Source organism: Megalops cyprinoides, chromosome 15 (assembly GCF_013368585.1).
Source record: "Megalops cyprinoides isolate fMegCyp1 chromosome 15, fMegCyp1.pri, whole genome shotgun sequence".
Taxonomy (NCBI): Eukaryota; Metazoa; Chordata; class Actinopteri; order Elopiformes; family Megalopidae; genus Megalops; species Megalops cyprinoides.
Genome location: NC_050597.1, coordinates 5,188,228 through 5,210,624, shown reverse-complemented (window position 1 = coordinate 5,210,624; position 22,397 = coordinate 5,188,228). Strand labels below are relative to the sequence as shown.

At 44.1% G+C, this 22,397-nt stretch overlaps 1 protein-coding gene across 17 annotated transcripts in view; it reads right to left on the bottom strand.

Moving 5' to 3' along the window:
- Positions 1–1,349: 1,349 nt before the first annotated feature.
- Positions 1,350–22,397, bottom strand: part of LOC118790472 (transcription factor COE3-like) — an 86,122-nt gene continuing 65,074 nt past the window's right edge. For 4 of the 17 annotated variants that reach the window (XM_036547390.1, XM_036547391.1, XM_036547395.1 and 1 more), the window contains exons 11-16: positions 11,537–11,625; positions 6,471–6,536; positions 5,534–5,711; positions 4,635–4,835; positions 3,865–4,062; positions 1,350–1,969 (exon numbers count right to left, since the gene is read on the bottom strand). In XM_036547390.1, coding sequence (XP_036403283.1) covers positions 1,938–1,969; positions 3,865–4,062; positions 4,635–4,835; positions 5,534–5,711; positions 6,471–6,536; positions 11,537–11,625 — 764 coding nt within the window. In that variant the 3' untranslated portion in view covers positions 1,350–1,937. The remainder of the gene's footprint in view (positions 1,970–3,864; positions 4,063–4,634; positions 4,836–5,533; positions 5,712–6,470; positions 6,537–11,536; positions 11,626–22,397) is intronic. The other 13 variants (XM_036547392.1, XM_036547394.1, XM_036547398.1 and 10 more) reach the window with 5 other exon arrangements.

The following is a 22,397-nucleotide window of genomic DNA, read 5'->3' as shown; positions in this document are numbered from 1 at the left end:
AAAAGGGGAGGGGTCATGATGGGTTTTATTATAGAAAAGAAAAAAAAAAAAACCTTTGTGCTTTTTCACACCATAGCTCATGTTTTGGTGATGGTTGAATATTGTGGTGTAAGATTTTTGTTCAGACCACAGAAAAACAAACAAACAAACAAAAACAGAAAGGTTACTCTCAAGAAGTCCACTGTTAAGGCATCGTAAGAGTTTTTTTCTGACAAATTTTAATAAAACATCAGTGGGTCTTTATGTTTCCATTCCAAATTTAGATGTCTTGATTTCTGTTCCCTGTAAACACGGTTAAGCTATGTGGCAAAGTAAAAATGACTTTTTTTTTACATTCTACAAAAAAATGTACAACCACAAATCGTATTATCCCTCTGGGGCTGTCTGACATGCACATTTTTCTACGAGTATTATTACAGCCATGTGTCACAAACAATTCATTTGACTATACAACAAACAGTTTTTATTTAAAAATTGTTTCGATAACTTAAAAATTAATATAAAAATAAACAATGAATTTGACTTTTCCTTTAAAAAAATGGATGGAAAGTCTTGACAAAAGTAACAAAATTTTCTGAAATACAAATGAAATGTACGGACATTGCATTCTATTAATACAAAAAAAGCAAATGAAGGCAACGATTCTTGGCTTTACGCTCTGTGCTGCATCACGATACCAGGCCATGACAAACAACACATACAAGATGGAAAGCAATATACAAAATTTCAAAGATAAATACAATATTTATAATTGATATGTTACAAAAATTCCCTTAGTGACCGCAAGTGTGTATGTGAAAGAAACAATTGCAATGAATGAGACTGTTTCACTCCTTGCCATTTTCAGAAGGAATAAAAGTCCATACTCAATATGGAAGTGGATCTGAAAAAATTCAAGACAAGTGTATAAATATTTAGCTACAACTTTGGCAAAAATCACAAAAGTCTACAATATTTTATAACCACATACAAAACACATTAGGGAGAAAGGAGCTAGAAGTAAAAGGACAATTCTCTGGTACAAGAAACAGACTTCACAGTAGCCTAAGAATGCAATAGTATACAGTGCTAGCAAAAAGTTGAAAAACATTGCAGACCACACTTGCTTAAGAGGAAGCTGGAGCGTTGGAAGAATATCTTTATCCAACAGACAGAAGCATTTTATCTCTGTCAGTGTGCTTGTCAAAGGCAAGAGAAGAATTTTTGCAATATCAAAGATACAATTTCTACCTACAATAAGTTACAAAGTTCATTTTTTAGAGGACATAACCATGATAAAATTTCCCCCACCCCATCAGCCCCTCCCACCCCATTCTTAAATATGTAGAATTTTTTTTGTTTGTTTGTTTGTTTCATTTTGTTTTCTAAATCATATATTTCATATTGTTTCCAGTTCAATGGTTCATACTCTCTTGGCCCCTTTTAAATTTTTTACTACAGATAAAAAATAGAGCAAATGAAAGGAATTCACATTATAGAGACACATGACTATCGTGAATCTATTTAAGAGAACTGAGAAATGTTCTGAGGCATTTTTCAGCAGTGTTTCTGTCACAATCAGAAGGTGCATCCGCAACGTCTCTCCCAACACATAGTGAGAACTGGACACGGCCAAGATGTAACCGGAAACTATTTTATACAAAATAGGCTTTTCTTCTTCATTTGTTTTCTTCCCGGCTGAGAACGTGTGAAAATATGAAGAAAAAAAATTCAGTCAGTAAAATGGAATTCTCCATGAAGTCGCTTGCATGTTGATTCGTAATAATTTGAATAAAATCTTTGAAACAAAGTCTTTTTTTTCCTTCTGAAAAACAGAATTTCTTGTAGATTTCATTTGTGATGACACTGATTCTACCAGCATCTTCTACATGTATTACACATGTCCCCTGAAGCCCGTTCTGCGGAGACTGGCGCTCGAGAAGGAGGGAAAGTGCATCTTACATCGGAGGAACGACCAGCCCGGACATTGCTGAAAAAGACAAGAGCAGAGAACTGGTGTCAGCACCTCAGGCTTCAAAGCTCAAAACACATAACAGGAAATAAGAGTTAAGCCAGTATTTGGTTTAACTGCAATGCATCCTCTCATTTTTTTCTGATTTGCCATATTTACATTTCCAATAACCTAAAGAAACAGAACAAGTAGCTGTCCTTAAATTTGACATTCAAATAGAACATTATTGTTAGATTGACTACAGACAGGCCTTATTTCAATAAAATAGTTCATAGCTAAACAAAAATAATAAAAAATACAAAAAACAAGTGGCAAGTGTTACTATTAAGACCAATTTCTTTGAAAGATTTGTTCCAGTGGTACATCCAACTGGGGGGGGGGTGACGACTGATATGTGTTTTTCTACCAATACATGGTACAAAGACTTGACTTTAAAAAGAGGAGCATTCTGACATTTTGAGAAGAATGTGTCCTGGCTTCCTGTATGTGTGATATTTCTCTTAGCGTTTCCTTAATGGCAAACGGTGGCCCTGATTCCCTGAAGGCCATCTATCCTGACAACAGAAACAACACAGTCATGTCCAGTAATTTCAGCTACAGCCTGCCATCTCCGCAGTCAAGGACCCGACACCTCTCACAGTCCAAATTGAAATCCTGGGCGTTTCCTCTCTGACACTGAAGTCAGACCTTCATTTTCACATCCTGTTAATCGTATTTTACGACAAAAATCCCGGACAGAAACGCGAGGCCTCTCAGAGATCAAAGGCAGTCTCAACACATCCGCTTGAAAGCTATTAGGCAAAGAGCCATCCAAAGGCTCCATATACTTGGTCATTTCAGTCGTCTGAACAGTTAGGCGTCTAGTGAACTGCTGGAATACAAATGATTACATCGCTGTTTGTGTATTTGTACTGTCATGGTCGGAGTGCTTTTAAGTTTGCAAGAGCACTTGACGGTAAGACATTCCTCATTAATTTTCTGCCCACCATGTATTAATAAGTATGTGCATGTAGCAACATGAACTTTAATTTCCCAGCTCATTAATTCAAACATTATTAATCTTAGATTCACACTAAGGTTAAAATTTGTTTTCGAAGCAATCAAGTCGGCCATGGCATACAAAAAAACAAAAAAAAACAAAACAAGATTATGTCATGAGTACTGCTGTCAGATCTCTGTATGCCAGCCCAGAAGTATAGGGTGTTTAGCCAGGCATCTCTGGAGTATATTACAAAAAGAAAGCTCATAATGTTTCATATAACCTTAATGGTTTTGGACTTTTTTGGGTTGAAGTCTTGGGATTTTAATAAGATGGGACATCAACATTTTTGCATAGTGAGCACAGTGTCTAGAGTTATGAAATATAATGAACAGCACAGACAACATAAAGAGTCAGTGATCTAAGGCAGGGAATCCTAGCAGAATGTATGCAGTGGAACAGATCCAGATGCTGTTTGTGACAATACCGTATGTGCCTCCATTTTTGTTCACAGAAAGGAAGAGATTGGACTTGACACTCCAAGCATTAGAATAATGAGAAATACTGACACTGTAATGTTTATAAAGGTTTGATTCAGGTGTAATGCAGTCAGGAGGCTTTTCTAAGTCTGACATCTACAGTGGCCAGGTCATTATCTTCATCTTCTAAATTCCCCTTGTTACATTAGAACACATGTGTAGATATACAAATAGAAAAATTCAGGAATTTATCTGGAAACTCCTAACTTTGCTCAGTCAGATAAATAACTAAACAACACTAGTGTTTACATGGACACATCCACAATGGATCAACCCTCTAGTTCCAGATGCCACTGACACATGACTAATTTTGCCATCCTATAGTAACAAGAGTCATGGATCGCACGGTCATGGCATTTGGCTGATTCCTGCATTCAGAGGGGCCCCGTCCTCACCTTGGAGACCGTTGCCGTTAGCGCTGGTGCAGGACGGAGGTGGAGAGGCCTGGGGCCTGACGACAGGCGCGAAGGCACTCTTCTGTTTCACTGCGGAGATGACATTTGCGGGTGAGAAAGAGAAAATGCTGTGTGCACTGCTACAGTTTGAAGGGAGAGCGACCGAGGAGGCTGCCAAGGTAGGGCTCGATGGCACTACTGCAACAGAGCAGAGAGACGAGTCCACACTTCAGATACAGAGAGTCACAAGAGATCCTGACCAGGCCGATCTATAGCCATAATTTTCATTATAATTAAAATATATATGAAAGGGAACTAGATGAATTTGAAGGGAAAATAATTTAATAATAATTTTCAAAAATCACAGTATTCTGGCGCAAATAAAAACGGGGGGAAAAAAAATGAAAATAAATCATAAAGGAGTTGGGTGTGGGATATGGAATGCCCAGTCTTGGCCACTCTCTGGATAACAGGTTCAGTGTTGGACTCTGTTAAACGTCTCAGCAACATACTTGATGAGAACAAGACTTCATCTGTGCTTTGTTTCACTTTGGTTGCTGTCGTTGGCTAAGCGCTAAACTTTTAATTTAGCCTGGTATGCTGTTTATTTTTTTTTCGTCCGATTTTGAAGCTGCAGCCAGCCTCCAGAGTCAGCCCTCCTTTTATCCAGTAGCATGCATTCCCGAAACAATGCAAATCATACAGGGATAAACCGAAAAACGGCAAGAGCCACTTAACCAAAACGAGACAGGAGCAAAGGGGGCGGGCACCTCGATACTCACTGCCGTAGGGGGAGTTGGCGGACGAGCCGTTGAGGAACCCCGGAGAGCTGGGCACGCCCAGGTTGGGCATGCCGGCGTTCCCGTACCCGTTCATACTGTTGCTTACTGTGTTGTAGTTGGACTGCTGCGGGGTGCTGCTGGGAATGTATCCCCGCGGCGACACGCTGCTCGTGTTCCGACTGTAGCCCACTGTTGGAGCGGAAACACACAGCGTGTTATGACTGCAGGTCAGTGTGCGGTGTGCTAATATTATAATACAAGTGATCCCCATTGGATAAATCCCAACTGTCTATCTATCTATCTATCTATCTATTTGTCAGTCTGTCTATCTGCCTGTCTGTCTGTTTTATAGAATTAATGAGAAACTTTGTCTGTCCATTTGTCTCTTTTTAAAACTAATTTTGATACACCATGCCATGCAGTTTGCCTGATTAATCTGACTACAACTTGATTTTTGGTACTTTTCTGATGTTGTTGTTGCCAAAACTGGCACAAGACAACTCTGAGACGTTTGTGAACGCTTGTGAACGCTGCAGCTTCAGCTCGTGTGCACATGCATGCCTGCACACCTCAGCCACGAGGCAGAGACATTTCCCACTCTGCCCTGACATCAGCAGCGGCAACAGTGAACAGATGTAAACCCATTGTCAGCCCCGGTGTTTAGCCAATAGCGGAAGAGGACAATCGCTGACAGGTAAACGGGAAGCAGCGTCACTGTCAGTCGGGCTCCTGGGAGGTTAATGAGGCTCGATGGTGTTTGAGCCGCTATGGGGGTCAGCGCTAGATGGGTAAACCGAAAAGGGGGGGGGGGGGGGGGGGGGGGGGGGGGGGGGGGGGGGGTCAAGTGGCTGCTGTGGGGCTTATCTCCACCCACCGAGGCCACATACCCTGGTCATTACCCTGCGATGTCTCGGAGACGTTCACGGCCAGCTGGCTGCTGAAGGAGTTGACTCCCATCATCCCTCCGTGAGACGGCGCGTTGGCGAGCGACGGTATCTGGTTGTGATTGCGAGGCACGCTGTACAGGGCTTCAGCGATATCGGCCGCCCTCTTCAGAATAATCTCCTGGAGGAGGCAGAAGGCAGAGCCGAACAATGTTATCGCCACGCGTTTCCCCTTCTGCCGAGCGTCGGGGCCTGGCTGTGTTTGTGCGGTTTGCATACATAAATCCCACAAATAAGGACTCCCTGGTGAATACCTCTGCAGGCTACGCTCGGTGTTTCATCTCCTCAGCTAAATATAAGTGCCTGCTTGGGCCTGCCTCTAGCTGGCCCCACCAGTCACAGCATTCTTATTTCCACAGCAAGAAATGATGGCCGTATGAGAATGCACTGAAAATGTCATTCAGACCCATCAATTAAATAACGGTAACAAAAGACTTGCGTGCACATTGTATTTCCACATATATCTGTTCTATATATAAACACTTTGTCTGACTTGACTTTTGAGCTGCTGTAAAAGTTCAATTTTCCTCTTAAATAAATAAAAGTTCATTTAATTTGGGGCGTTCAAAAGCATGTATTTGAGTAGCGCAGCTCAGTAGATTTATTTGGGAATCTGCATTAGTTATGGAATCTTCTGGACCCCATTCAAGGCTATTCTCTCGTTTGAGTGGGCGTGTGCTTGTGCTCTGAATGATTAGCTCCCAGCCCCGTGGGCCAGGGCTGGATCTGAGGGGTGGGGGGGAGAGGCACTCTAGTGCTTTCAGAAAGCTGTGGCACTGTGCCACTGCGATCAGAGGACGGCAAGGACGGTGAAGAAGGTGCCTGGTTTAGTGTCATTAGCGCAGATGTGGATGACTTTGCTGGTCCATGATGGGTATACCTGATTGTTATGGGGCATCCCGTACAGAGCTTCCACAAGGTCAGCCGCTCTCTTCAACAGCACCTCCTGCAGGAAGACAAGAGAAGGACAGATGATACACACAGGAAACCAGGAGGGGCCACTCCGTTTCCAGCTGTGGAAAATAAGACAGCCTTCTAACAATGTCTGTATAACAAAATAGACACAATAACTACTGCTGCAACCACCACCACCGCGATTACTGATGCTGCTATTACTCCTGCGACTAGTAATACTAACTAATGATAACAGCAACAGCAGCAATAAAATATAAATGAGAACACTTGTTCAGTTGCGTCCGGTTAAAACGGCAACCGTTTAAGCACTTAAAAACAGTTTCCACAGTGCTCACGTTCTGAGTGCCGCGGCTTTGAGGGAATTAAACAAACAAACACACAGCCGAGATGTGAGTGGCCCCGCCACAGCCCTGGCCTTTTAATTCCCAGCCCTTTCCAGGCGAAGAACAATGCGTCATTTTCCATATCTTAATTAAACTGGCAGAGTCCTTACAGACAACATCTCACCCCCTAATTCACGGCCCAAATTTGCATGGGAGCTCAATGCTTATTCCTCTTTCTTCCGAACAATAAAGTGAATTAGCTCGGGTTAATCTAGTTCTTTCATAATGACATTAAGAAATTTTTCAATTAACCTCTTTGACTGGCTGTTGTAACGGACTTCATAAATGGCTTCCCATCCAGTGCGTGCTGAGTGTAGCCTGGGGACATGGATGCACTGAATTTTGTCTTATCCATGTGTGCAAGCCTCCCTCGACTACACAACATGGATTAACTCACTCCAGACAGCGGCTCTCTTCAAAGATTGGTTCTGGCCCAGAATGCTGTTCCAATACTGTGGGGGGGGGGGGGGGGGGGGGGGGGGGGGTGTTTTTGGTGGTTCTGGTGTGTATCCTGTCAGTATGTTTTGGGTTCACATCGTCTTTAAATTACGTAAAATCAGATACGATGGTTTTAGTGATCTCATTGAGATTTACTCGATACTTTAAGCTTAAAGAAGAATGTTATTTTCTCGGGCGAGAATCAGAGTTAGTTAACGCCATCTCCTTTCAGGTCTGACAGAAAGTACACCGGCAAGGCGACTTTGCATTTATAATCCCGGCCCACTGTCTTCGCTCATTTCGTTCTGTTCACCGAGGCCTCGTTTGCGGCCCATGGCTCCGAGGGCCACAGATGTTGTCCTTTTTTTGCACACACCACATCTCCTCTCACACGGGCTGATAACACGCGTTTAACACGGCGAGGTACGCTGTCAGGTGGCTACACCAATCGCAAATGAAAACAGCAGCTGCTCCGGGTGAGGGTATTCGAACCTCGAATACAAACACGCCGCCACTGCTGCTGCTGCTGCTTCAAACGGTGAGGAAACGTGAATTTGGACGGCGTTTCAAAGAGCGGAGGGCCGTGCGAAGCTCCTTGCCGCGGCTCAGCAAGCCTTTCATCCGGGACAGCCTCCGCGGCTGCGATCTTTTGTTTATAAAGATTAATCACTGCGGGCGCCTCTTCCTGCACACGCCATACGCTCCCGCGAAAAACAGCAGTTAATCCAGAAAGTTGCCGGATGGATGGCTCTTAAAATGGGCCTTTACCTCCGAAATTGGTGTCTGCGCTTGATGCCACGTGCATCTAGTTTGCATACAAATAAAGAATTATTCTTGTCACGAGGCAGGTACGATCAATGCACAGCCCAGCTGTCTTAATCTGGTGTCATCAGCCGGAGCGGCGCTCTCCGAGTAAAATAGAGTGGGTTTTTTTCCAAGGTGTTAATAATTACTCATAATCTCTTCCATCACGCCGCCAGACAGTTTACATGCCTTTCAATTTTAAGCAACAATTAAAGCAATTAAGACTGTCGGCGTTTACAAGCTATTTTTCATTTCCGGAGAATATCCTCGTCCTCCTCGTCCATATGGCACATGGCGGAGGCAACATAAGGATAGTTTAAGAAAATTACGTCGGCTCTCATCCTTAATCTGTCATTTGCCGTGCCGTGTCTTAACTAATGAACCCGATTTACCGGGCTGCACTTAAGTGGTGGTCTCATCGCGTCGCAACACAGCGCAAAGTGCAGCCCCAATCAGTCAAGGGTGCTTTCAACAAGTTTGTTTTGTTCCAATGCGCCGCGCTCACGCACATAGACTCACGCTGTGAATATGATTAGCACAGAAACACCAGGTTGAGGAGTGTTTCGATGTAAATTTGTGAGCTGCAGCTATAAGTGTAATTGACTCTCTCTCTCTCTCTCTCTCTCTCTCTCTTTTTCATACGCCGGGATATAACAGACTTCAGGTTAAATGGAAACTATTAAAGCTCAAAACGACTGCTGTCGATGTTACGTGACAAAGGCGCAGTTTCATTACCGCGAGCGCTCATTGTCGCACCTGCGGACGACGCCAATTTAAATGCGATTCTTCATGCGCTCCATCATCTATGATGGTATATATCATCATGGTTAAAAAAGGTAACCAAGGTGATGTAGCTTCAGGTGCTAATGTCATTACAAAACTGTAAAGCAATTATTCTGTTAGTTCTTGCCTGGGGTTATGAATACATTCAGAGGTACAAAGCCATTAGATGTAGCTACTTCAAAAAGCAGAGGAAAGAAGATGAAATTTAATGCATGGGTAATTGCTCAACATGAATGCCTTTCTGATCGTTTTTCTTCTATATTAGGGAGAATACAAGAAGGAAAATATATTTGTATTTGCAGAGTAAGACAAAATAACATGAGGTATTGTATGCAATTAATTTAATGGTGGAATTCATTTAAATTTGGTTGTGCGACTTTATGTAATGAATATAATTTCAAAGAGAAAAATATATGCATATAAAACAAATATTTTATGTAAGAAATTGAGTATGAGTTAATTCTTCCATCCCCCTTTATTTCAAAGAGGATCTTGTATTGTTTTAGGCCAAGAGCTAAAAAGCCAGTGAATTGTGACGTCTGTGTTCACTGACACTGACCCACCCTTCCCATTTCCCTTATCACACGAGCGCTCTAAGTTACTGCCTTAGCATCCGAACTGGATCTTTTTGTAGCGTTTGTTTATTTAAGCCCCCCCCCCTTGGGTCGGCCTGTAATTTTTTGATGTTGTCTACAATTAGGAGGTAAACTTCAATTCAGGGCAACTCCCTCTCTGTGCTTGGGCGCATATTAGAGCGTGTCCAAAGCAATCCGCGCACACGCCCTATCGGCTTCCTGTCCCACCGCAATTACCCATCAGGCCACGTGCATTACGGCTCTTCAGAAAACTACAGCGCGAATCAATATCGTAGTAATATTATCAACTGCTGGGCGAGGCCGCTGAGGGAGAGCCAGTCCGCTGCTCTGCCTTATTGCTAATGCGTACGTTTATACGCTCCGATCCTATCTCCACCCGCTCGTTGTGGCCTCACTTCACCTGCGCCGTCTAACGTCCACCTTCTTTATTCTATTTCTGCTCTCATTCAAAATATATGTAAGGGGCCAATCGCTGTTTCACTCAGAGTGCACCATGACCCCCGGTGCACCGCCCTCAGACGGCTGCCTTAACAATGATGAATCACTTGGCAGTTTCATTTACATGCCGCTGAACTCCGCATTTGGGTCCATTAGAAAGCAAATCAAATATTTATGTTGTTTATTGGAAGTGCTAGGTTTCATCTCGCGCGGTGATTGTTTCGTTTGAGGCCCACGAACAGCGCCGGGTTCACCTGAATTAAAAGGCCTAATGCAAAAGCTTGCCTTTATGCCTGGCAATCTGAATTTGATTGCAGGACCAAAGAAAAAAAAGGGGACTGTATTTTCCAAACCGTTATGCAGCCAAAGATGCTTTTGCTTAAGGTTTACAAATAATGGCTGTCTGAATGCATTTCTTATCAAGTTGAACTTGTATAAAAAAAAAAGAACAAGCAATATGAGGCACAGATGGAAAGAAAAGACCTGTGTCTGACCGCAGCTGGTGAACCTTTTTATAGGTAATACAGATAGTTTAAGGCATTTATTGGAACAAGATTTCATGTCCAGATATTGCTCTCTGCTGAGACAAGTGTAATTGAAACACTTCATGTACTGCGGCCTAGCTGTGCTGGGGGGATATCTTCACTTTGGTTTCCTCTAGTATCTGTGCTGCATAGCCTCCAATTTTATAAATTATAAAGCAAAAGTTAATAATATTGCTAAGTTCCATGCTGGGCCTTAACAGATAAGGTCTTAAAGGTTTGGCTGAGTTATTAAAGCTCGGAGGTGGTCAACACTTAATGTACACCCAGGACTTCTGTGCAAACTAATCACAATATCCCCTTGTCCTCCACTGCTGATTTCAAATGGGAAATTAACAGGGTTTCTATTAGTGTGGTGCGGGCTGAGATCGTTTCAAAGGAAAATACTGAATCAAAGCGTCCCAAAAATATACATGAGCGAGGCTCATCTTTCAAGTCGCACATCAAAAACAGCGGGTTTGGGATGTGTGTCATGCGCATAAAAACTGGGGACGACCCACGTCTTTGTGGAATTCAAATGAGGAAAAAAGACCCCACTGATATTAACCTGTGGACTTCATGCATTAGCCCGCTAAGACAAGGACTTATAGCCAGAGCTTTGTAAACAAAAGATTAAACTGAATCAAGCTTTGCAGAATGAAAGGAAAACAGGACAGGGGCAATCACATATCAGAGTGGGCCTGCTAAGATTACCATCACCACAGCCTACTGGAGTGGAAAATGTTTCATTGAACTCTTTCGCCGCGCAGAAAGTTTACATTTGCCTCCCAGAATCCAAAAACAGCCCTGCACGTAGCACATGCCGTGCATCTGTGTTTGTGTGTGTGCGTGTGTGTGTGTGTGTGTGTGTGTGTGTGTGTCCTCAGATCTGAATGCTCTTATACTCCTTTGCACCATTGTGTTTGATCAAGTGATGATTTGGCAAAGGAAGCTGCTCATCTGAGCTTTGACTTGCATTACACAGCTTTCAGTCTCTTTGAATAAATTATGTCATTTTCTCTCTCTGTCTCCCTCTCTCACTCTCAAGCTCTCTCTCCAGATACTGACCTTCGGTAACCTCTCTGGATCACCTGGATGCCTTGGAATGACCTTCTGTAATCTCTGGAATCCGTAGTCGATGGTTGGCTCATTCAAAGCTAAAACCGCAAAATGACAACAGCACATTAGACCAGGGCACAGACACACATATATCAAATTATTCTGAGAAGGCTGACACACTTAAGCACGGCGAGAAAAAAATGTATATATTCATATGGGTGTGGGGTGTGTTTGTGTGTGTGTGGCTGTAAGCATTGACTGCAGCGATCTGGAAGAAATAAAAACACATTGTCAGGGCTGGTCGATACATTATGAATGGCAGCGGCGACGTGGTTGTAGGTCTTTGGGCTGCACGCTGCAGTCTCACCCATCATGCGCTGATGTCTGCATCATGAGGCCCCTTTTCTGCACCGTCCCCGGGATTTACAGCCAGCTGGCTGCAGTGACACACGCCCCGCTATCGTACCTCTGAGATTCGCCCCAGCGGCCCCCCGTTCTCTGTGGCGCCACCCGCTTGCGCACGCCTCATCTCAAACAGCTTTAATAACACCGCAATGGCCGAGCATGAGCTGATGTAGAAGCCATCACTCCAGCAACTACACCGCGCTAGCCTCATGAAACTGCCAGCCACACACAGTAATTAACCCATCCCCCCGAACCCCTTCCCCCCAGCCATCAACACGGCTGAAGTCGCAATTTTGAGTATGAACCATGTTGGGCCATAAATCAGAGAAAGGCCCGTTCTGTGTACTCTGTACGTGTATTTACCTAGATTTGGTTAGATGCACAAAATGTGTTCAGCAAGCTTCAGAAGCAGTCTCTCTGCCTTTTTTCTTTACTCATTTAAAGTATCACTGCCTTTTTTGTGGCTTTCTCTGACTCAAACGATCATGCAGCCCAGAGGCTGGAGACCCTGGCAGAGGAGAGGAGTGCGTGTAAGAGAACATCACTCCGCTACACAGACATCATCACAGGGACAGTGACTCTGCAATGCACCGTAGCACATAAATCAGCGGCTGTTTTTTTTTTCCTCCAGACTAATAAGAAGCGCCTCACTGTATTCATTACCCAGCCTGCCATTCAGACAGTCACTCATTATTTAGCATGTAATTCCACAATTAACACCACCCAGCTTGCTGGCTGCCGTGAGTGCACGAGGACGCTAATGCTAACGGCGGAGCTGGCAACACCCAAAAAGGGAGAGAGAAAGAGAGATAAAAGAGTACCTCAAAATAATTAGTTGACATTGTGATCAAGTGCCGCAATTACGTGTGCAAACAAGGTGCTGCGTGTTGTAATCCAATGTGTGGGTGCAGTGCTGATGGCTCGAAATCTGTTTCGACGCCCCCATCGCGCGTCCCAGTGACAAAGGTCCGAGCAGGAACGTGAATAAGACATCCTATCCTTAATAAAGCATCGATCCCCCACGTATTGATTCTACACGACACAGCGTTTGGCAGGATCTTAGCCCCTTTTTTCTACCCCCCCCCAATCCATCTCCCCAAACCACCCCCGCCCCCTCACAACCCAGCGGACAATGACAGTGACACGGCCAAATTTCTAACTGTGTGTGATGTAAATTCTATGTGCGTAAAACCACTTCATAATCAGGCCATTAATCATTGGAGGCTGTCGACTCCGTCTGCTGGGACAGTTTGTCAAATCTCAGCCCGGGACGGGGTAAAGGCGAGAGGCTGAGGGGTGCTCTGGGGCGAGTGGGAATCCACCGTGCTCTGAGGATGATCACCCGCCAAGAGGGCACTACTGAGGCTTTTTCTCCACACAGTAACCTGTCATTATCTCTTCTGATTTTCACCCAGTCAGGGAGTTTGGTTTTGAGTGAGTCAGATGCTCACTTGTTAATGCTACAGATGACGGGTGAACTTCATCACTAAGAACAACAATTTGTTTATCTCAGAACAAAGTGAGGGCAAAAAACAACTGCAGTAATACTAGTAGTATCAACAATAATACTTAAAACTTATTTAAATAATATAAATTTTCAGAGCTCCTGCAGGTCCTACCAAAACCTCAACATGACCACAACACAAAAAGACCTCCACTCCAAACCCTGCAGGTGTTACCATGCTCCAGCTACTCTGGCCCCGAGTCATGCAAATGCTGGGCGACACATGATCTATCACCCTGACACCCAGAAAAAGACATGGGGCCGCAGTGGGCCTTTTCTGCTCGGAATCACTGCAAAGGGAGTGTCATTTCACCCCACCCCCACTACCACCACCACTGGCATGAAAACACAAACAATACGTGTACAGATAATAACACCCATTCACATGCACACACGCAAACAGACACACACACACACACACACACACATCAAATCCACAATCCTCCACAGGCTGCAGTTGCAAGCCTAGGACTCCATTAGAGGAAGGGCGGGGCCGGGCGCTAGCACGTCCCAGCCACGCCGCTGCCGGCCCAGCCAATCAATACCACTTTCCTGTTTTAGAACCTGGTAATTATGAGGTGGAGAGATTGTCTGACCTCTCACCCTCACTGCATTGCTTTGCTGATATTAAGATAAATTGCCTGATTTTGGGTAAACATATGCTGCAATTCAAACTGTCAGCACCGGTTTGCTCAGGGATAATTTGTATTGATCTCCCTGCTTCTTCCCAATTTTGCTTACTGACCTCACGGATAATTAGAGAGGGAACCACAGCAGGCCAAAGTCAAGGCTACAGAGGGAATGTGTCTCGTGGAAATGAAGACTGAGAGGGAAGGAAGCGAGAGAGCTTTCTAATGTTTTACGGTTGTCTGTGTCTGACTTCATCTGTCAGCCTCCCCTTTTTAACCATCATCTCTCTGTTTTTTTTTTGTTTTTTTTTGTTAGTTTGTGTTCAGTCCAAGAAACAAGAGCCTGAAAATGAGGTCTTGTTTCACGCACGGCTCCACTGCGTTAAACAAAATTAACGCGTCTCTCTTCAAGGTCTGCATCGCTGTCCTGTCACTGAAAGAGAGAGAAATGCTGCCTGCTAACGAGCTGCCATGTTTTCTCTTAACCTACATCATTCTTAAAAACGCAAAAATAAAAGGAACGCGTAAGTCGTAAGGATGGGTGCATTGTACAAAGCCTATTTACTGCTTAGGCCACTTGCATGTCAAGTTGCTCTTCCTACACCTCATTTGAAGAGGAAGTTAGAACAGAAGAGCTGGTTCCTTTCATTAAACATGCATGGTATGACAGATACATTTCAGCTGTTGACTCTATTCAAACGCATCATCCATTCAGGAAGAGATCCCCATTTTCCGTCTTATGCACGTCAATATGGGGTCCTTAATTACAAACATTTTAGCATTCATTTAGGAAACTAACACTGCGCTAAAAATCTGAATGAAGAACTGAGGAATTGTCACAGTTTACATTCCACGCTGAATAAGGTGAGCGACCAGAGGAGACCTTTTCAAAGGACCACACATCCCGCCCTCACAGCCCGGCCGATATTCAGCCAGCCTCTCAGAAATAGGCCGTGACGTGACCAAATTCACTCTGCGGCTCCCATAAACAGACAGGCCCTGTAGCTCTGACACGGATACATATTTAAATGCGTTTGAGTGCACCCACAATCTTATTACTTTACATGCATTAAAGTGAAAAGAGAAGCAACGCTCTAAATATTTATGCCATTTTCCTGTACGGGGGAATTAATCAGGACGGCATTGATGGGGGAGGAATTCGGAGAGGTTCGCATTGTCGAACCTCGCCGGCGTTGCGCATGGTAATGTGACGGGTGGGGGGGGGGGGGGTGCGACGCAGTGCCGTCGCATGCCTGGGGCATCTGGGATCCTCCCGTCGCAGCCTAAAAACATGCCGGACTGAGGGGATCTGGGAATCTTCCCGCTGGTGGCTCAGCTCGCACTTCGAGATCACACTTTGAGTCCTTAACCTGGTTTGACCACCGCTGCGTCCGTTTCCGGCACATGCATTAACATGCTTCTCTGAAGAGCGTCATCTTTGCCCCTTCGTTTAACGCACTAAGCGGACTCTTAAAAACGCTGGTCTCTGCCCTCTGCTGATGTCAAGCAGAATGAAACAAGGGGAGGGTTTTTTTTTTTTTTTTGTATGTGTGTCGAGGAATAGACTACATAGCTGTTACTGATCTGATGATAGGGCTAGGTTGGTAATGTGTCTCCTGTTGGTAAAGGAGATACACATTCATGAGATCCACCCTCAAATTGTGATCGCTGAGCTCAGAGTAAAAATATATATTTTTCAAGAGATCATAAAGCAACATTTAACAGTAAACGTAACACAGAAATCAGAGCTTGTTATGTGGGTACGGGTCTGATTTAGACAAAGGTTGCATGCAGAGCAAGCATTCCGGCACACCATTATTGGTTATTATGATAACTTATCTTTCTAGGAGATAATAACGAGCTTTATTGCTGTTGCTCGCTATTACTTTCTCTAATTATACCTAACCGCTTAGAGCTTATCTCTGCTCCACCTACACCATCGAGGGTTTTTTTTTTTTCTCCCTGCACAAATTAGGAGTAAAACGGGAACTGAGAAATAGTAGGGGGAAATGGCAGGGAAGAACTCCATTTACCCCGTGACAAAGCCTAATTGTAATCGTGGTGCCCTGATAGGTAGAGCACAAGTGAAGCCTCCAGGGCAATGATGCTACTTACACAGCCGAGGAGCAACAAACCAGAAAGCAAATGTCAAATGTTCCTGCTTCATCCTCCATTGTTGTTTCTTGAAACTCTGTCTGAGAAGCAAGACATGTTATTGCAAATGTTTGAGATGTTTGAGCATGTGTGTGCATGTGTGTGTGTGTGTGTCTGTGTGTGAGACCATGTGGTATGTCTGTATGCACGTGCCTTTGTGTATGTTTGTGTTGGTATGTGCATGCCCTTGTGTGTGTGTGTGTGTGTGTGTGTGTGTGTGTGTGTGTGCGTGTGTGCGCGTGTGTGTGTGTGGTGTGTGCATGCATATGTATGTAAGTATATATGCATGTAGGCACATTTGACTTAGAACAGACCCGGTTCAGTGTAGTGATTTTTATTATTATTATTTATTTTAAATAATAATAGGGTAGGGTGTTTTCCACCTCCTATCGCTGCTGAACGTGGCCATAAATTTCAGTTTCATTTCAGTAATGATCATTTTCCTGAGGGTTTCCTTCCAAAACAAACCACCTTCATAACCACAATTTTTTGGAGCTACCCTGTGAAACACAATACAGTCAAACCAAGGGGGCTTTCGTTAATGTCTAACTAACCAAAGTGAGACACGAGCCTCTCAGTCCCACTGTAGACACAGCAGAACTATTCCAACTGGAAAAACAGCCACAGACTACTGGATGCCCTCCCAAATGTCTGCTGATCCACCTTACACAAAGAATCCACCTCTAACATGTAAAAATTAAATAAAGCCAAATTTAATTGCTCTGCGCAGAGACATTCCTCCAGAGGGTGTTAGTGATTTCAGTAGCATGTCGCTATTTGCTGACATGTAGTTTACACATTAACCGGCTGGATCCAAGGGGGAAAGTGCCAATAGCAATCACGTCACTTTGAACTTATTAAATGTCCCTGCGCTAGGTAACCAGGTGAACTTGACCAGGTGAGACATGCTGCTGAGGGGAATGATTGCACAGTAAGAGGCACCTCCAGGTCCAGCTGTTCCGCTGAAAAAAGCTTTCTGGTGAAAAACAGTGGTGCACCGAAAGGCTGCAGCTGAAACTGAAAAAAATAAATGATGACTAACGACTAACTCCTGTGTCTGCGAGCTCCAGCAGTGCACCTGTACCACTGTACCACCCCCCCCCCCCCCCACACACTAGCACCACCACCCGGAAATTCAGATGCACAGGAAATTAAAATTTCAAAGATCCACAGTCTGAACCCCACCACCACCACCAAAAAAAAAGAAAAGAAAAATCAATGGGCAGAGATCAATGCTCATAGAAATTTCATGAACTTTGAACCGACAGCAGCATGATGAGGAGAGTGGGTGATTGTTCATGCCACAGATAAAACATCGCTGACAGTGCTGGGGGGTGGGGGTGGAGTGGGGGGGGGGTTCAGGAAAGGGGTTCACACTTTCATATTTTGTCAGACAAAAAAATTACACTTTCCTCAATTTCTGTATCCGTGTGGAGTTTTAAAAAAAAATAAAGAAATAAAGCTGATTTTCCCCCGCTCTCAGCAGTGACTCCTCCCCATGGGGGCTAGCATGCCACTTTCTGTAAGGACCGGCGGAGCACTTCACACATTACTGCTCAACAGAAACCAAATGGGCTCCCTTCACAGCTGATCGCAGGTGCAAATTAATATTGTAAAATGAAGATCAATACATGGACAGGGCCCGATCGATGGCGGCTAAATTATTGCTGCATTTTCCTCCTCATTCAAGATGAGTTGTGTTTTCCTCTCCCAGTCAATACTTTGCAGCTATTCTCATTAATTTCTCAATAAATTTGGCAATGAATTTCAATCACGGAGGGCCGGCAGGGTACCGAGCAGACCCGCGAAGTGCACAGGAAATACAAAGGCACAGGAAGGTTCAGCACCTCATTTATCAGGAGCCAGTCTTGCTTGCTGAAGCAGGACTAATGTCCGTGACTTAGTAAGGACAACCTATTTAGGGGAAAGTTAAAAAGAGACCCAAAATAGAAAAGAAGCGAACCAATTATGTCCCAATCAGTCCGCGGTGCCCTTCAATAGAAACCTGTTTCTCTCTCTCTCTCGTTTTTTTCTGCGCAGGAACTGCACGAAATCCCCCAGAAAAAAGGGGGTGTGAGGGCAAGCGAGGAGTGCATGCTCAATTGCAGCCCCCTTGTTTCAATTACAGCCTCGGATTTCACAGGTCACTTAATGATTACGTGTCATCCGGTAATGGCAGGGAATTTCCCTCAAAGCAAACCTGCCTGACAGGGGAGAGTGTGTCGCGCTAGGCGTCTAATTGGACAACGGGAGCCACCTCTTCCGTGACCCCGCCGGTGTCTCCCAGGCGTTCGCTCGGGCCTCTTAGCTGGGCCTCGTGTGCACGGATCGCCCTGTCCCTGGCGGTAAACAAGGGCCCTGATTTGACAACAGAAGCTGGATGGGGGCAAAGATCATCACTGTGCCTCATTTAGAGAAGAAGCTCTCTACATACCTTGCTCACGGAGCGCCTTTGGTTAAGGCAGTTAGAGCTAAACTACAACAAAACTGCCGCAACCAATCCCAGCCCTGCAATGGCGGGTTGGGTTGGGGGCGGGTTGGGCCGGTTGGGGTTAGCCACAAGGAAGTGCTGTATCACAGGATCCGAGATCACAGGCCATATAGCGCCAGTGGGCGGGCGAGGCCTGATGTAGAGATTTCACAGAACCAGGCCTTCACAGAGGTCATCTGATAGGGCAATCAAACATTCACGCCATCCTGGCGAGAGCGCCTCTTCTCCTGTTCAGTTACCACACAAACTTTTCCTCGCTGCCTGTCCTTCCACCGCTTCTCTTCCACGGGATCATAAGAGCTGATGGCAATTTGTTTATTTAGTGCAATTACATGACTCTTTTATAAGCTTCCATTTACCTCCATCTGCAAAGGAGGCAGGAAATATCTCAGAGCTGAGATGAACACGTCTCCAACCTCTTCTTCTGTTCCACTCACCTTACCGACCTGAGCCCCCTAACAACCCTGAATAAATAACTGACAAATGTTATGTATGTATATTTACTATATATCTTAAATTCTAACTGTCCAACATTTACGATTTTATGATGACCCATTATTCATGTATATGGAATTTTTACACTTTTACTTTTATGACACCATGTATATCGCCTGAATGAAGACATCTAAACCTTCCCGATTACTTGCTTTATTGAGTGAAGCAGAGATGACCCCTTTGTCCTTTTTTTTTGACTAATGACCATCTCCTGCCCTACTACGTTTTGTCAGTTTTGGTGCAGTGGAGTCAATACCTTCACCTTGACAAGAAAACTTTGTGATTTATCAGGCCCTGGGCAATCCACCCCCGCCTGAAAGTGACAGTATGGGCCAGACTGGGTCAAAGTCCTTTAAAGAGGGGAAAAATGAGTCGGTCTGTGATGATAGACAAATGGGTGTTGTTAGGCTGGCCCCCCCCAAACCCACCCCCCCCCCCCCACCAAAAAAAGCTTGACTTGTGCTAATAATAAAAAGGCCAAGTTGGTCACAGAGGGTCTAAAGACGAAGTACCCTGTCACTGCACAGGTTGGGAAATTAGCAAATAATGTCCCCATTTCCTGATAAATGTGTGACAGTTCCCCCTCGCCAATCATTTTTTAACGTTCTGATGCATGTCTGCGATCCCACCGGAGGGAGGTGGGGGGGTGGGGGGAGGAGGCAAGGGGGGGTGGGAAAGGAAAGTTTACCGGCCCTCGGTTTCCCTGTGATGAATGACAGTCTGTAAATGTACGCTTTTTCCATGAGGTATAGTTCATTTTAAGCAATTCTGGGTAAATGGGTGTCACTGATTAGGACGGATAGCCTGGCGGAAGCGGCAGAGGAGGTCTTGCGTCTTATTTCTCAGACACCCAGCAGGGCATGGCGGCCTGGCCTCCCAGTGACCATGCCTAAACACAAACCAATAGCTTTGATGCAATTAGGGCGGGCGCTTGCCTTTTATTTATGGAACCTGTCATCGTCCGAAATCATTGTGAAGGTCTTCTGAGCGGGGAGTGTGTTATATAGCCCCTACAGCAGTAAGTTACACAGTCACCCCTCTCTCAGACAGTTTCCTCTTTGGACGTGAATTAAAACAGCATGTATCTGATCTGAGTCGAATATAAAAAAAAGATTTTTTTTTTTTTTTGCTTGTAGTTGAGTTGACGCGGGTAAGTCTCACACACACAAAAAATGTGGCTTTCAAATCCCATTGAGGGGATTTAAGCCGTTGGTTGGAGGAGCTTTTTAAAATTGCCTCATCAGCTGTGGGGGGAATTATTAGAGAGCACAGTATTGACATGAGGACAAGCATAACTGTCCTGCTTTGATTTTCCACAGACCGTGCTGACAGCTTGTTCTTACACCAGGCCTGATCAATGGATGACCGATAGAATCATCAGACACAGCACAAAATTCCTCACAGTGACAAAAGGTATGCCAGAACAAACAAGGTTAACGAGAAAAAAAGCAAGAACAGGAAAAGAGCTATGAAAAGCTGATTGATGAAATATCACAGGTTTCAATAAATGAGTGATGTCACGGTAGTGTAAATGATCAATCTTCAAAACAGGTTTTATTTTCATAATGTCAAGTTTTGAATAATATGACCATTTGGGCTAAATCTCTTACAGATGAAACTCATCAAGAACTATATATTTTTGTAACCCTTCTTACACTCCCTGCTCTTTTTCATGTCTTTGTTTTTCCTTCTCTGTCTGTACAAATAAAAGATTTCACTTACAAATCCAGCACTTGACCCAGTACCAATATTGTGCCCTAATGATATCTGTGGGCAGCAATTAACCAATTTTTCATCTTGAGTACCAGTAATTTGTTTGAAGAGCAATGACCTCTATGACAGCCAGTTTGTGTTGGCTGTGACGGAAAAGAGTTACCGGCTCTAAGTGGTGCGGCAAAGCCATTGACAGAATCACACAAGAATGAACACAAAAGATCTTTAAAGCACTTCACCAACAGCCGGCCTTTGCTCAAAGCCAGAAGTGTCAATGTGTATTTTTTTTTCCTTTCAGCTGATCCAATGTCACCAGTCAGGGACAAGCCTAAGAAATTAAAATCTATGACCAAATGGGAAAACCCCTACACTTCTGCAACCCAGAGGGTTTCTGGTTCATTGCCAACTCAAGAATAAGCATGTCAGTGAGAGATGGGCAACTCGTAATGTTACAAGTTCTCTATATTGAATGCAGGCAAAGAATAATCGTTTGGTGTGAGCTGACGTCTTGCAAACGTGTTGCAATCTCGGGAATGCTTCCATGCCTTCAACATTCCGCCCTGTTTCCGTGTCTATTTAGGACACGTTAGCTATCGGCTGCCAATTTCTGCGCTCGGTTACAGCAAGGAGTCTGCTGCAGACGCCATGCTGACTCCGAGTAATTTGTGATAATTTATTTAATTGAGCGAGCGAAATCTTTAAAAATAGGGTGGGTCGACAAAATGTTTGGGCGAGAGAGGTCAACATGAAAAGTTCTAAATGGGGTGTGCAGAGGACTGAGTGAATAACTGTTCTTACAGCAGAGCTAACATCAATTTCCTCAAAATTACACTTGTTAAATGGGTGGCCATTAATATGCATTTCCTCCACGATTACTATCCATCATGCCAAAACTACAAAGACCTCCTTCCACCTCAGATTCAAAGTCTTTTATGAGGTAGTTGTGATTGTGAGTCATTTATTTTAATCAATATACATTTTATGAGTACATTTATGATCACAGTATACATTCTTCATAATGGCTTTGAATTATTGAATTATTTTAAACTTTTTTAGAGCTGAAAGGAAAGAGGGTAAAAGCAATTGGTCAGAAAAAAAATAAATAAAAAGGAATTGCATTTCTACAATTATATAATGATTACCACATTTGTATTTATCAATTTATCAAGTAATTCTTAAATACAGGCAAATTTCACATTAATTTAATATCAGCTACCCACCACAGCTGATGTGGTATTTTAGTGACCAGGAGGCAATTTACTATTAACTGGCAATTACATACAGAATGATTGTTAATCCTGCTACTAAGTGCTGGCTGCTTCGGTTTTGCACACTTCTAATTCTGACCTTCTTACAACCGAGGTGAAGTACTCTGGGAATTCACAGCACTGGAGGAGCAGTGCTGGACATGGCATTTCTGACTCATTCTTTTAATTCACCGAGCTAATCAACTGCACTGCCACAATCTCCCAGGGTAAT